Source organism: Enhydra lutris, unplaced genomic scaffold, assembly GCF_002288905.1.
Source record: "Enhydra lutris kenyoni isolate GAN:26980312 unplaced genomic scaffold, ASM228890v2 scaffoldscaffold111, whole genome shotgun sequence".
Taxonomy (NCBI): domain Eukaryota; kingdom Metazoa; phylum Chordata; class Mammalia; order Carnivora; family Mustelidae; genus Enhydra; species Enhydra lutris.
In genome coordinates this window covers 1,207,443-1,222,493 of record NW_019154195.1, presented here as the reverse complement: position 1 = coordinate 1,222,493, position 15,051 = coordinate 1,207,443, and the positions used below count along the sequence as shown (strand labels likewise).

General features: G+C 49.2%; 1 protein-coding gene across 1 annotated transcript in view; it reads left to right on the top strand.

Moving 5' to 3' along the window:
- The window catches only part of LOC111139603 (NLR family pyrin domain containing 13), a 36,464-nt gene extending 21,749 nt beyond the window's left edge, over positions 1–14,715 (top strand). Inside the window, exons 2-8 of the mRNA XM_022491923.1 lie at positions 1,053–2,640; positions 4,927–5,085; positions 6,446–6,613; positions 8,599–8,769; positions 11,522–11,692; positions 12,328–12,498; positions 14,541–14,715. Of these exons, the coding sequence (XP_022347631.1) occupies positions 1,053–2,640; positions 4,927–5,085; positions 6,446–6,613; positions 8,599–8,769; positions 11,522–11,692; positions 12,328–12,498; positions 14,541–14,715 (2,603 nt within the window). The remainder of the gene's footprint in view (positions 1–1,052; positions 2,641–4,926; positions 5,086–6,445; positions 6,614–8,598; positions 8,770–11,521; positions 11,693–12,327; positions 12,499–14,540) is intronic.
- Positions 14,716–15,051: the final 336 nt, after the last annotated feature.

Here is a 15,051-nt window from a genome sequence, read left to right as displayed (position 1 = left end):
GTGTGTGTGTGTGTGTGTGTGTGTGTGTGTGTGTGTGTGTGTGTGTGTAGTAAAAGGAATCATTATCCACCAAGATATTTAAGGCACAAACCTAGAATGCGTGAACAACTCTATTTTCTTTAGCATTTCACCACGCACTCACTAATTAGAAAGTATTAGTGATCTTATTGGCTCTACTCTCAATATATACCCAAAGTCCAGCTATCTTATTTTTAGTACTATGCTCTAGTTCTTCACAGGCTCTGCTCGAGTGTTTCCACAAAGAACCAGGGACCAATTATTGTTGCTGTCATGTTATCAGTGGATATGTTTGACCAACCTACCCAGTTTCACTTAGAAAACAGAAGCAGTCGTTGGGCTCCCTGCTCAGTGGAGAGCCTGTTTCTCCCTCTCCCTCTGTCTGCCTCTCTGCCTACTTGTATTCTATCTGTCAAATAAATAAATAAACCCTTTTAAAAGAAATTAAAAAAAAAAAGCAGAAGCAGCAGCATACGTGGACTCCCTGATCCTCTCTTGCACTATAATAGGCCTTCTCCAAGCAATGGTGACCTTTGAAAAATGGAGATTAAGGCTTATTCTCCCTTCAGAAAAGAGATATTCATGACCAGCCCCTCCCCACGGTTGAGTCCCCCCTGTCAGGCACTTTGCTCACTCTGTTCTAGAATGTTCCTATTCCTGTCTCAGGGCATTGGCACTAGCTCCTTACCCTGCCTGAAAGTCTCTCTTCCTATATCTTGGACGGGCAGCTTCTCAAGATTATGGTGTTAACTCCCCCACAGAAGCCTCTAGAGAGGATTCCAAGGGGATGAAGCCTCAACCTTCAAAGGGGATGCTCGGTCTCTCTTGCATTCTCCGTATTTATTTTTGTGTATCCTCAAACTATTCTACTACCTTTGTTGTTTTATCCCACCATGCCGCTCCTCCCAAAAGTTGGACCCTTGAAGACAGAACTTGTTTGTCTTGTTCAGGGCTTTATATAAGAACTTACTATTCCTAAGGCCAAAATTCATTCTGACCATTGTGTTCTGTTTTGCCTCACTTCTCTGTTTTAGTTCACAGAAGAAGATACAGAGAAAGGATGAAGGCTAAAATATTGATGATGTGGGACAACATGCCTTGGCCTGAAGGCCACATATATCTGCGCAACGTGACTGAGAAGGAACACAAAGAACTGAAGAGCCTCCTGTATCCCAACAGGACGGGAGCCCAGCCACAGACGATTGTCTTGGAGGGAGTAGCAGGGGTCGGGAAAACCACCCTGGCAATGAAGGCCATGCTGCATTGGGCAGAGGGCTTTCTCTTTCAGCAGAGGTTCTCCTATGTTTTCTTCATCAGCTGCCATAAAGTTAAAGAGGTGGAGGATGCCACATTCGCTGGCTTGCTTTCCTGGGACTGGCCAGACTCTCAGCCCCCCTTTGAAGAGCTCATGAGTCACCCTGAGAGGCTCCTGTTTGTCATCGATGGCTTTGAGGAAATGGACATGCCCTCCAACTTGGACGCCAGCCCACCATGTACAGACTGGTTTCAGCGACTCCCAGTCCACAGAATCCTGTTCTACTTGTTGAGAAAAGAACTGGTTCCCAGGGCCACTTTGCTGATCACAACCAAGGAGTATAGAACCAAGGATCTTAAAAAGCTGTTACTGGATCCATGGTTTGTACAAATCTCAGGGTTCACAGAGGGAGACCGGGAGGAGTATTTCATCAGGTACTTTGGTGACCAAAACAAAGCGAAGAAAATCTTGCGCTGGGTAAGAAAAAATGAAAACCTGTTTTATTTCTGCTCTGCGCCCATGGTGTGCTGGGCTGTGTGCTCCTGCCTGAAGCGGCAGATGGCAAGAAGTCCTTGCTTCCAGCTGAGCACCCAGACGACCACCAGTCTGTATGTCTACTTCTTCTCCAGCCTGTTTGCCAAAGCAGAGGTGAGTTTGTCGGCCCAGAGCTGGCCAGAGCAGTGGATAGCGCTCTGCTCTCTGGCTGCAGAGGGGATGTGGTTCTGGAATTTCACATTTGCAAAGGAGGACCTCCAGCACAGGCGCCTGGAAGCACCTCTCATTGACACTCTGCTCAGCTTGAATATCCTTCGAAAGGTCAGTGACTGTGACGGGTGTGTGACTTTCACTCATCAGAGTTTCCAGGTGTTCTTGGGGGCCATGTTCTATGCACTGGGGGGAACAAAAGGCTCCATGGGCAGTCCTGCAAAGCACGCAGAGATGAAGGTGCTACTGACGGATGCTTTGGCTGACACAAACTTCTACTGGAATCAGATGGCTCTTTTTTTCTTTGGTCTTTTGCAAAGAAACTTAGCAGGAGAACTGGAAGCCACTTTGCGCTGTAAAGTGAGTCGCAGGATAACGGATGAATTACTAGAATGGGCAGAGGAATTAGGAAGTTATGACATTGTCTCCAGCCGTTTTGAACTCCTACACTTTTTTGAGTGCTTGTATGAAACTCAGGAGGAAAACTTTGTAAGGCAGATTTTGAGTCCCCTCCTCGACGCTGACCTAGATATTTTTGGGAATCTACAACTCCAAGTTGCTTCATTTTGCCTAAAGCACTGTCGAAGGTTAAGTAAGCTAAGGCTTTCTGTCACCGTTCCCATCCCTCAAACGGAATTGACTTTCACCACGGAAACTCTGGAGTGAGTAATGCAAACCATTCCCCCCCCCCCGAGGTTTCTTCCCAGGCTATGCCCAAGTTCTCCCATGAAGAACCGGGGATGTGTTGTGTTATCATTGGTTATGACTGACCAAACCTTCTGGGTCACTCCAATCCAGGAGACCATTTCCCTTTAGGTGTCCTATAGTATTCCTTGGCTGCTTCTGCTGATGTCCTTCGAGGTAGGGTTTCTTTCTCAGGCCCTGCATAGTGAAGATGTACATGCCAAGCCTTGTGCTGAGACCTCCACTCGTATCTGACTGACATCCATTGTTGAATGGAGGGTGGAGAGTTACTGCCATTCATAGATGAGAAAACTGAATAAAAACAGAATTTGCTTATGCCCATGTGGCCACTAAGCAGCTCAGACTGGGTCAATGCCCCACCCTCTTCCACAGCTCCAGAGCTCAAAATGCTGGTGCCCATCCTTTGAGCACAATTTGAGGTGGGCTTGGGTCCAGTGGTGTCAACTATATCCTGAACTTAGTTTGTCCCTTTGTCTCCTGGAAGAAGAATCCCAGAAATACTTAAACCGCTTTTGGTTCTTATCCTATAACTTTTTCCCATTGCTGACACTGTTGACTTCCAGCCTAGGAGGTCTGAGTGTCCTAATTATTTCAGGCCCTAAGGGTGTTTTCTAAACTCCTCTCTTGAGACAGGGGCTGCTATGTGTTAACAAATCATTTGTTTAACCCTCAAACCTACAAAAAATACCAGTTCAATTTTGGTTGTACAAAAAGAAATTCTGAGAAGACTAATCTCTTTGTGTTTATCCAGACTGGAATATTAGTAAGATGTTTGGTCCTGGGGTCTCAGAGTCCTGAAAGTTCAATGCATATTGGCTGTCATTTATTTCCGGCCTTAGATTCCCCAGAACCTAAACAGGGACTTTGTGTAGGTAGTGTTCAGTGTTGGGTCGTGTGAGTAACTGTCCTGGCTACCACATGTTTTCCCCAGGATAATACCATTTATTGTAAGGATTAATACTCCATCAACCCCGTTCCCCAACTTACACATGATCACCCTGAGGCTGAAGGAGATTTCTTGTCTTCCCTCATGGTGTTAACAGACCTTCTGAAGTGAAGGCCAGTCCTTGTTTCTCTACACTACAGCTCCCTTTACCCAGTGGCTTTTACCTCTGTCTGTATCTCCGAATTAACTGGGGTGTTAAACATATGAATACATGGGCACGTGTGTGTGTCACACACACAAACACACGCTACGGTCAGAAACAGCCGCTCCAACGCTGTAATTCTGGGTTCTCCATGTAGAACTTTATATCCTTCAGGTGCTTTAATGGGTTCTTTGTTTTACTTTCTTCACTGGAGATGAAAAGGTTAATTCACGACTTGGATGCTCGTTTACTCTCATAAATGTTGAGAGCCTGCCACATTAAGGAAATGCTAAATAATAAGAATCTTTTTTATTATGTTCAGTTCGCCAACATCTAGTCAACACTCATTTTTGATGTCCTGTTCAATGATTCATCAGTCGTGTGTAACACCCAGTGGTCATCCCAATGCGTGCTCCCCTCAGTCCCCATCACCCGTTACCCCCTCCCCCACCCCTCCCTTTGGTAACCCTCAGCTTGGTTCCTGGAGCCCAGAGTCTCTCATGGTTTGTCTCCCTCTCTGATTTCTTCCCATTCAGTTTTCCCTCCCTTCCCCTGTGGTCTCCCACATCACTGCTTATCTTCCACATGGGAGGAACATATGATCATTGTGTTTCTCTGATTGACTGACCTCACTCAGCATAATCCCCTCCAGTTCCAACCTTGTTGATGCAAATGGTGAGTGTCCATCCCTTCTGATGGCTGAGTGATATTCCATCGTATGTGTAGAATTTTAATAACCCTCCTAAGTTCTAGATATCTGCATAAACCTTTTTTAAAATCACAATATCTTATGAGAGTAAGTTAGTATATACATTTAGAGATAGAAAATTGGAGCACAGAGGTTAAATCATAGGTAGCACAGCTCTGAGTTCACCTTCAGCCTCTTCGACTTGAAGCCTGAACGTGTGAGGATCCTACCAATGGCCACCTCCCCTCCCTTACCGCTGCTTTCCTCTGAGAAGGACGGTGAGGATTGTTGGAATAAAACATCTGGGACTTAAAGAACTAATACTTTTGTGGTCCCGGTTTTCCTGCCCAGTATGCCAGTGAATTCCTTCACTTCCCATGGGTCTGGTTTTGTCTCCTGTAGGCCACACTCTGGGCATCAGGTGTGGTTCACCTCAGTAACCTTCTTTCTCTCTCCTAAATGACAAGCCTGCACTCCAAGATACATCAGTGGCAGGATGTTTGCTCCGTGTTTTGCCATGGGAATGTGAGGGAGCTGGACCTGAGTAACAGCAAGCTTAACGCTTCTTGCATGAAGAAACTCTGTTACGAGCTGAGAAGCCCGAGATGCCAGCTCCAGAGACTGACGTAAGTGTGCACATGGTGTGCGAAATTCCAACGGGGAACAATCCGGCATTTTTCTCCTGGTTACTGCAGGGACGATCTCTTTTTCAGAAGGTAAGCTCGGGTGCTTGGGATAACAAACACGTTGGTATGCGTTCAGGCGAAGACCTGGTACTCCGTCGCATGGTCTTGCGTGAGAGGTGCGGGTACACGGACGGCCTTGCCCCCAGGACCTCTGCGCAAGGCTGCTGTTCTGAGCGGACTATGGAGGACTGGGAAGCTTGGAGGACGTGGCTGGGACAAAGCACTTGAGAGGCGACTTTATGTGGACCCCACATGAATTGTTGGGCCTTAAGGGAAGGTGGGGAGTTCGTGCTCGGGCATTTCTTCACTCAGTGGGTATTTAACGAGCATCTCCTCATTCTGCGGTTACCGCCGGGAACAGAAAGGCTAACTCCCGCCTGCACGGGGCTGCCCGTGTGGGAGGAACACACTTAGATGGCCAGCACAGCAGAGGCGACATGGAGACCTCCCAGAGCAGGAGGAGATCTGTTCGGGGACTCGGCATGGAGGGGGAGGCTTCATGTTGGGAGACAGAGAAAGCAGAAGGGCCTCGCCTGTCTAAAAGGTGTTGGAGTAAAGACCTGCCCATGGGAGCTGACACATCGTTTTGGACCGAAACCCCTTGCGTGATGTAAGCAGAGCTCACAGGCTCCACAGGTAGGGGCAACGGAGGTGGCCGTTGAAGAAGCCAGGGAAGAGCCACCTGATGGAGGAGAGACCACATGTTAGGGCTGGGGAAGGTGTTGGGTCGGATGCTCTCGGGTCCACGCCAACTAATTCTGTCCTACTGTCCCTCTGCGATTCGGGGCTGCCCTGAGGTCTGGAACCTGGATGCGCGCGCTGCTGCAGGGAGCTTAGAGCAGAAGACCTGGCAGCAGCGACGGTCCTCGAACCTCCGTGTGTTGTGTGAGCTGCGTCAGACGCACAGGACACAGCCTCAAATGTCCCTTTACCAGGACCCGGTGTTTGCATCCTCCCTCCCTCCCCGCTGCGTTGGTCTTATCACTTAGTCCTAAAGACGTGGAGAAAAAGAAGAGAAAACAAGAGAAGAGTGGTGTTCTCGTCAGATCTTTCTGGGTTGGGGGCGGTCACCCCTGCCCAGAAGAGCAGGGGCTCCAGGGTTTCCTCTGGCAGACGCGATGGGGGAGGGGATACACTCCTGGTGCAACACATCCGGCCGGGCTTCAAGTTTCCGATTCCTCTTGGAGATGATATCCTTGAGGGAGGCGGTCCGTGTGGGGGGACGGGGTGGGGGAGAAAGGCAAGAGGAGGGTGTACCCCCTCCCATGAGGCCAGCCTCCTCACTTCCTGTTTTCCTCAGGTGCAAGTCGGTAAGTCCTGTGCGGGTTCTGAAGGAGCTTGTCCTCGTCCTACACGGCAACCAAAGGCTGACCCATCTGAACTTGAGCTCGAACAACCTGGGAATTCCTGTGTCCACCATGATCTTTAAAACCCTGAGGCATTCCGCCTGCAACCTCCAGTATCTGTGGTAAATCTCTGGTCTTCCAGATGTGTCCCGGGGTCGCCCCCAGATTCAATGACGCGCCGGGAGGGCAGGACTCAGCACAGCACCCGAAGGACATAGGGAAAGAGGAGTGAAGGGGACAAGCCTGTGGGGCCCAGGCAGTGCTTCCCAATACTTCAGGTCTACCACAGCCGCCCAAGGGGCAGGTTAAAATGCAGGGTCCTGGGACCCACACCCCGAGAGCCGGCAGGGCTGCTGGGGGCCTGAGAGCTGGCGTTTCTAACAGGCTGCCCGGTGGTGCTGGGCCAGGCGCCATGCGGCCCTGACAGGGGCACGGACCTGGAGGCCGTCCTGCCTGGGGAGACGACGAGGAACAAGGAGAAATAAGTGTTCATTTGTGGCACAAGGGGGCCTCCAGATGAAGACCTCCCCTCCCCGGAGTAACTGCCTGTCTTGGGGCCCCTTTGGTAGGTTGGAGTCGTGTGGCCTCACCCCTCTGACGTGTTGTCGTCTCTTTCTGGAGCTCCGCAAGAACTCAAGTGTGCGCTTCCTTAGCCTGGGGGACAATGATCTCTCGGGCATTGAGGAAAAAAGTCTGCAGGGGCCCTCCACGGTGTCAACGTCCTCCCTGCAGGAGCTGTCGTAAGTCTTCCTGTCTTGTCAAAATTGCGTCTTTGCAAGGTTAAGTGGTAGGGTGGGGTGACAGTGGCAGCATGTCTGGGGGAGCCTTGGGGATCCCTTATTGTACTTACTACCCCACTGACACTGTCCCTATCTTCACTCTTTTCTCTTTCTAAATTTTGTTTATTTTTTATCTTTTTAAACTTTATTTTTTCAGTGTTCCAAGATTCATTGTTTATGCACCACACCCATTGCTCCGTGCAATCCCTGCCATCCTTAGTACCCATCAGACTCACCCAACCCCCCACCCCTTCCCTTCCAAAACCCTCAGATTGTTTCTCAGAGTCCACAGTCTCTTGTGGTTCGTCTCCCCCTCCGATTCCCCCAACTCCTTTCTCCTCTCCATCTCCCCATGTTCTCTGTGTTATTCCTTATGCCCCACAAGTAAGTATTTTCACTCTTTTCCACCGTGTCCCTGGGGCTCCAACTCAGCCAGCTTTGCCCTCACCTTAATTGTGGCTGACTTACCTGCCAGCCTCCTCTAAACCCCGTGGTTTTGTTTTTTATTTATTTTTTAATATTTTAACTTCTTACTTTAACATTTTTAAAACTTAAATTCAATTAGCGAACATATGGGACATTCCGATGTAGTGTCCAATAATTGATCCGTTGCATATAACACCTAGTGCTTGAAGATTTTGAGAGAAAGAGGGAACGCAAGCAGGTGGGAGGGGAAGAGGGAACAGTCTCCCCGCAGTGCAGGGAGCCCGACCTGGGGTTCAATCCCAGGACTCTGAGATCATGAACTAAGTTAAGGCAGATGCTTAACTGACTGAGCCACCCAGGCGCCCAATTTTTTAAAAAGATTTTATTGTGCACTACCTCAAAATGCATGATGCACTGTATGGCGGTTAACTTAATAGACAAAATGATTTTATTTGAGAGAGCACGGATAGGAGAGGGGGTGGAGAGGGAGAGGCAGACGCCACAGTGAACACGGAAAACCCAGTGGTTTTAAGCTGGGGGTGATCTTGTCCTCCAGGGGACGTTTGGCAATGTCTGGACACTTCTTGGTTCTCACAGTTGGGCGGGGTGGACGCTACTGGCATCTAGTAGGTGGAGACCGGGTATGATCATTATCCATCAGTGCCCTGGGGGGCCCCAGCCCCACACCACTACAAAGAATGATCTAGCCCAAAGGTCAGTAGGGCTGAGATTGAGAAGCCCTTACGCTGACCCACCTTTTTCTCCTTAAAACCTTTGTCCTTCATCCAGTTTAATCGTTTCATGATGTTTGGGTCCCAGATGTGTGGCCCAAGGTACTGGGAGTTTGAGAAAGAAAGAACTGGGTGCAGCTGGGGCTCACACTGTACTTGGACCTTCTACAGCCTGGAGAAATGCCAGCTGTCAGCGGCCATCTATCGGGGCCTGGCATCATGCCTCACCAGCATCCAGAGGACCACTCGACTGTGCCTGGGGTTTAACCCACTCCAGGATGACGGCGTGAGGCTCCTCTGCTCTTCCCTGACTCACCCCGAATGTGCCTTAGAGAGACTGGTGTAAGCTCCTCATGGTTCCGTTTCCGGAAGTGACTCCTTGGGCGTGGGCATGGGGGGAATAGTGGGTTCTTCATTTGGGACCCATTTATACCGTTGATTACTAACATGTGTTGTGCGGGGCGCCATTCTAAACTCAGGCTCCGAGTAGCCCCAGATTTGCTGAATCAGTCTCTGGGGGTTGTGCCAAGGAATTCCATTTTAACAAGGATACCAGGAAATTATGGTCTGGTCAAGTGATGATTGAGCTCCTATCTCTAGACACCAAGCTGTGCACCAAGGTTGGGGTGGGGGACAAGACAGACACCCGCCTGTGTGGAGGATGAGTGAGATACCAAACAACAAGACCAGGAGCTCTGCTAGGAAGAAAAACGAAGAGGAATGAATAGACAAGGAGTGGTGGGCTGGTGTCTTAGTAAGGTCTTCTCTCACCAACCTATCAGAGGTGACACTGAAGCCACCAGACATTGGCTGAAGGAGCCACACACACGGAAGAGGACAGAAGCCCCAAGACTGGCATGTTCTTGGGGTGTTGTAGGAATAGCAAGACCACTAATAAGCCTGGGGTAACACAAGTGAGGGGCATGATGGGCAGAGAAGAAGCTGGAGAGGCAGGACGAGGCCCGGAATATGTCCCGGCCGTGAAGGAGTCTGTTGTGTTTGGAGGTGGAACCTTGTCTGAGGACTGGAGTTTGTACAGGGACATGCTCTGAAAGATTACCCCAGCGGCAGGTGAAGGGTGGACTATAATGGAAGCAAAAATGGGGGCAGAAGCAAGTGCCTGTAGACCAGGCAAGAGGATGACCACGAATTGACCAGAGTGAGGTGGTCGGGTCTGGGGTATACTCGAAGCCGGGACCAGGAGGACTTGCTGATGCAGTGATGTGGTTGAGGAAGGAAAGAACCCAAATGCCTCCAGATGATGGGCTTGGCCGCTGGGTGAAAGGTGGGGTCTTTTTCAGACATGGGGAAGACCTGGGGGGATGAGGTTTAGGCGTGAGGGGTTTGGTCTGGGATGGTGGAGCGTGAGACGCCTACTGACTGGCCACGTAGCGGTGTTACCTGAGCGGGTATCTGCAGGACCCCAGGTATCAAGGGGGTTGCTGGGTGGGGACGAGTCCACGGGCAATGGCGGGTGACAAGTGTGATCTCCTAGATGTTTCTTACGTCAGCTGCACCCTGCTGCTCTCTGGAAGGTTTGGAATAGATGCAGAGATGGGTTTTCTGGGAACTGGATATTGTTCAGGTGAATGAGTATAAAAGGGTAAGAAGGCCACGGGGTGCATCTGAGGGGTAAATGGTGAAAGACGGTGGAATCTGAGCTATGGACCAGAAGGTTAGCGCTCACTTGGCCCCGAGCCCCAAAGAACCATGAACAGCTAATGAATACATACGTAATACGAACTAATGTGGTATATAGGACTGTGACAGGTTACAGTAAGTTAATATGTAGGCTAATAATAATTATGCTTATAGCAATATATTTTAATATGTAATTTAATATAGATACATGAATATATACCAAAATGTAATATATAAATCATAAATGTAACTTATGATTCATGATGTTACACAGTAACATACATGTCTTGTGTGTTTAACATGTCTATTCTGTAATCCTAAGTATTTTATATGCCTACACATAGCACACATACTTACATACACCTAACGCTTGCATACGCTTGCTGTACTCTGTATCTCCTACAGTCTGTACTGCACACGTGCTGAGCACCGCTCTGAGTACCGCGTGTCCCGGCCCATGGGATCAGCAGTGCCGTGATGGGCGCTCGGGCTCCACCTTAGCGAGAGGTGAAGGCCACGGAGGGTAACGCCACAGGCCTGACGACAGTCGGTAACGGCCGGGCACCAGTCAAACTGCGTCTGATGAGCTTCGAAGCCCTGGGTTCATGCCTAGCTGCCTCAAGCTCATTTAAAGTGTTTCCCCTTGTATTTTTAATTTTTACTTAAAAAACAAAAAACCTCTCACATTAAATGTTTCTGCCATGTGAGAAGTCGTACGTGTTTACCACACGAGTCGGTGCGTTAGGGGACAGCTACGCACCCTCGAGACCATCACCGCCATTAAGACCTAACACCTACCCATCACCTTCCAAAGTTCCCTCTTCTACCATTCTTATTAATGTTTTTTGAGCTATCACTTAACACAGACTATTTACATAGAAAATGGTAAACCTTAGAGAACTCTAAGTCCATAATGTGGGATCATTCATTGTAAGCGCAATGCTCATGGGGGATCTATGGAACTTCTCTTGTGTTACTGAAACTTGATAGGCTTTGATCATCAGCCTTTACTTTTAAAGATTTATGTATTTGAGAGAGAGAGAGAGAGAGAGAGAGAGAGAGAGAATCCTCAAGCAGGCTTCCCGCAGAGTGCGGATCCCAGCACAGGGCTCAGTCCCGGGAGCCTGAGAGCAGGACCTGAGCCGTAATCCGGAGCTGGGTGCTCACCCGACTGAGCCCACCTGGTGCCCCAACCACCTGGTGCCCCAATCATCATCCTTCTATTGGCTTTCTTTCTTTTTCTGAGACCACCACTAAGGCCCAGAACGTTCTTGCTGTGCTCATTGCATAAATCTGGGAAAGGATAAGTAAGCACGGCTACGTGACCTATCCTGGATTGGGGCTCAAGGGGACCTTGTGGCTGAACTCAGGTGGGGCCTGAGGCTCGCATCCCCAGGGGCCTCAGTTCGGGCTGCCTTCCTGAACATCTGTCTCTGTGGCTCTCACCCCGCAGGCTCTGGTTCTGCCAGCTCGGGGCCCCCAGCTGCAGGTACTTATCAGACGCGCTCCTTGAGAACAAGAGTTTGACACATCTGAACCTGAGGAGGAACAGCCTGGGAGATAAGGGGGTGAAGCTTCTGTGTGAGGCCTTGAGCCGCCCGGACTGCCGCCTACAGAACCTGGAGTGAGTGCCTTTGCCTCTCTGTCCTTCAGAGGATGGGAAGAAAGTGTGTGACTTGACTTGAAAATGCCTGAGCTCCAGATGGGGCTGGAGTCCCGGGTATGGACGTGTGTGCTCACCAGAGGAGCTGCAGGTTCTCCTGTAGGGGGATAGGTGTGTGTGTGTGTTGGGGGGGGATGTGCCTGCAGTGGGCGGTGAGGCTACTGGGATCACGGCTAAGGACCAACCACAGTGTGTGTTGGGAGTTCCCAAGGCCACTCTGTGGGTTTGATGACTCCCAGAGGACTTCAAGAAGGTGGCATGCAGTCAGATTTGTGGCTGCCATCTATTTCTGTGAAAGGAGGAAAAGTAAAATCAGCAAAGGGGAGGATGCACGAGGTCAAGTCCAGAGGAAGCCAGGCGCAAACTCTGCAGATGGTACAGGGAAGAGAGCCGCATTGTCCTGTCAGCTGCGTCCTTTCTACCCGTAGATAGTCTCAGACCTCCTGGCCAGCACCCTCTTCTTCCCAGGGCTCAGCGCGAGAAGTCTGGCTTCGGCATCTCTTTCCCTTGGAGGACTGTGATGTGGGCTGGGGTAGACAGAGCAAAGCCTGAGGATGCTTATTCTTATTCTTTCCCCCTTTCTGTTTGTTTCGTAGTTTGTCGGGCTGTTCTTTAACAGCAGGGGGCTGTCAGGAGCTTGCTAACGCCCTCCAGCATAATCATAACGTGAAAATTTTGGATCTCGGGAGCAATGATGTTCGGGATGACGGCGTGATGCACCTGTGTGAGGCTCTGAAAGACCCGAGCTGTGCACTGAACACGCTTGGGTGAGCTGACGCAGTCCTCTTTGTGGGAAGCCCCCATCCTACTCTCGTATCCGGAGGGGATGACACACGGTCACCTGGGGGTTCAAGGAGGCGAGGAACAAATGACAAAGTTCTCTTGTTCGGAATCTCTTCGGCTTAACGATGAGGTTCAAGTGCAGAAACAGAAGTTCATTCCGGTCACTCCCCACCTGTGGTGTATTGTAGATATTCTTCATTTCGGTCAGTACCTTTGGGATAGCAGGTGGGAGCTGGTGTACCATGTTTCCTGCCCCAGAGTTTTTCCACCGAAGGGGGAGTCTGATTCTAACCGTAAGGTGATGTGTTTGTTCAGCAAACTGAGATGGTTTCTACTCCAATAATAGGAGTTTTGGTTAAGTGTGGCTTACATGATAGCTATTTTTCACATAGGTGCCATGTCTACTCACTCTCACAAAATACTTAGAGATCACACAGTCTTTCTCTGTGGAAATCCTGCCATTTCCATTAAATGGATGGACCTTGAGGACCTTATGCCCTTAATAAGTGAAATAACTCGGAAGTTGTTTTTTTTTTCACCACATCCCTGTCCTTCAAGAAGGATCTTGAGGTTCAATATTCTGTATCCTATAGGTAAAGGAGAAGCTGTCATACTTATGCAAGTAATTCAAGGTCCTATTTGTGCCTTAAGAATGCTGGTCTGGTTTTAAGCCCTCACTCTCTAGGACCTTCTCCGGATGTATAAATGAATAAAATGTTTGCAACAGTTATTGCCCTGTCTCTAATGACGAATGCCTGCCCGATATTCGGTTCACTTTCAGTCAGTTTCATTCTCCAGTGTTGTAGATTTAACAATTTTTAAAAAGATTTTATTTATTTTTTGGAGAGAGGAGGAGAGAGAAAGCACAAGCGGTGGGGAGGGGCAGAGGGAGAAGCAGACCCCGCTGAGCAGGGAGCCCGATGCGGGGCTCCGTTCCAGGACCCTGAGATCATGCCTGAGCCGAAGGCAGACGCTTAACCCACTGAGCCACCCGGGCACTCCGCCAATGTATAAGCTTTAAAGTAGGCACCCGAGTGTCTTATTTGTGTTCACAGGCTTCCACCTTTACCATCAGACCAGCGTTTCTCAACCTCTGCACTACTGACAACTTGGGCTGGGTAGTCCTTGGCTGTGGGCTGTTCTGTGTGCTGTATGCTTCAGAACAGCATCCCTGGCCCCCACCCTCCAGAAGCCACCCTCATGTGTAGACATTGCTCAGTCTCCTCTGGGCGGGGGGAGGGAAGACCACCCCTCATTGGGAAATACTACTAGTAAATGTACATGATGGAGGTCAATAATATGTAACATGGTGATAAAGGCCCTGCAGGGGGCGCTAGACCAGAGACAGGACACACTTGGGTGATGTTGGAACCGTTTTTCTCTCATATCCTCCTCTTCCTGTCCACCAAATAGTGCCTTTACCTTGAAGCATTCTCTGGATCCTACCCAACATCTTCCATATCTCCGAACATCTAACATCTTCCTAAGGAAACCTTCTTTCCCTTTGTTCTTGATGTATCAAAATTTCCATGTCTGGACACCTATCACATTTCTTTATAGGCTTAGATGGAAATTTCCACTACCTTAAAGTGATATTACTGTCACTTTTGTCTTTGAACATATGGTTGGCTAGCTACTAGGAATACAGATTTTGTTGTGTTGAAATTAGGAACAAGATGAAAGTGTAAGGAAAGGGTTGTAGTCTTATTTTAGTCCTTTCAAGGATCTTATAAATAAATTCACACCACTTTTTAAGGCTGAATATTGTTTCTTTGATGGTTGGACAGGCTAATGTTCTGTTTCCTCAGCTGGCAAATGGAGTTGAAGATGTTGGCTACGTATGATAGGACTGGTATACGGATTAGCGAGTTATGTGTAAACATTTGGAGAAGTGTCCGGTGTGTGGTAAGCTCTCCACTAGAAGCCAGTTTGTTTTAACCACGTACTTTTTCTTAGACCCGGTATCACTTCTAACTTCTCAGTCTTGGAGAACCATCTCTCACACTTCCTTCCCACCCACTGCTAGGTTGGAGAAATGCAATCTGACGTCTGCTTGCTGCCAGCATGTCTCCTCTGTTCTTGGAAGCAGTAAAAGCCTGGTTCACCTGAACCTTCTGCAGAATGACTTGCAGCCCAGTGGAGTCGGCATACTGTGGAAGGCCTTGAGAAAATCAACGTGCAAACTACAGAAACTTGGGTAACCCCAGTGACTTTTACACTGGGAAGCACTAGCTGAGAGAGGGGGGCAGGTTGGCTGATATTTTAAAGCAAGCGTTGGGCTCAGCCTGCATTCGATTTCCTAGAGCAGGGCCAGCCAGCGGAACCTTTAGTGATGACGGAAGGAGTTTATACCTCCTGTCCAGCAGAGTAGCCAGTAGCAGCGTGTGATAACTGGGCACTCGAAAGGGTGTTTGTGCAACCCAGGAACCGAGTTTTTTACTCTTCTCCATTTAAATTGCAGTTTAAATGGCCCCACGTGGGTAGTGATGACCATGCTGGGCAGCATGGTCCTACAAACATTGGGGAAGTGGAGGAGG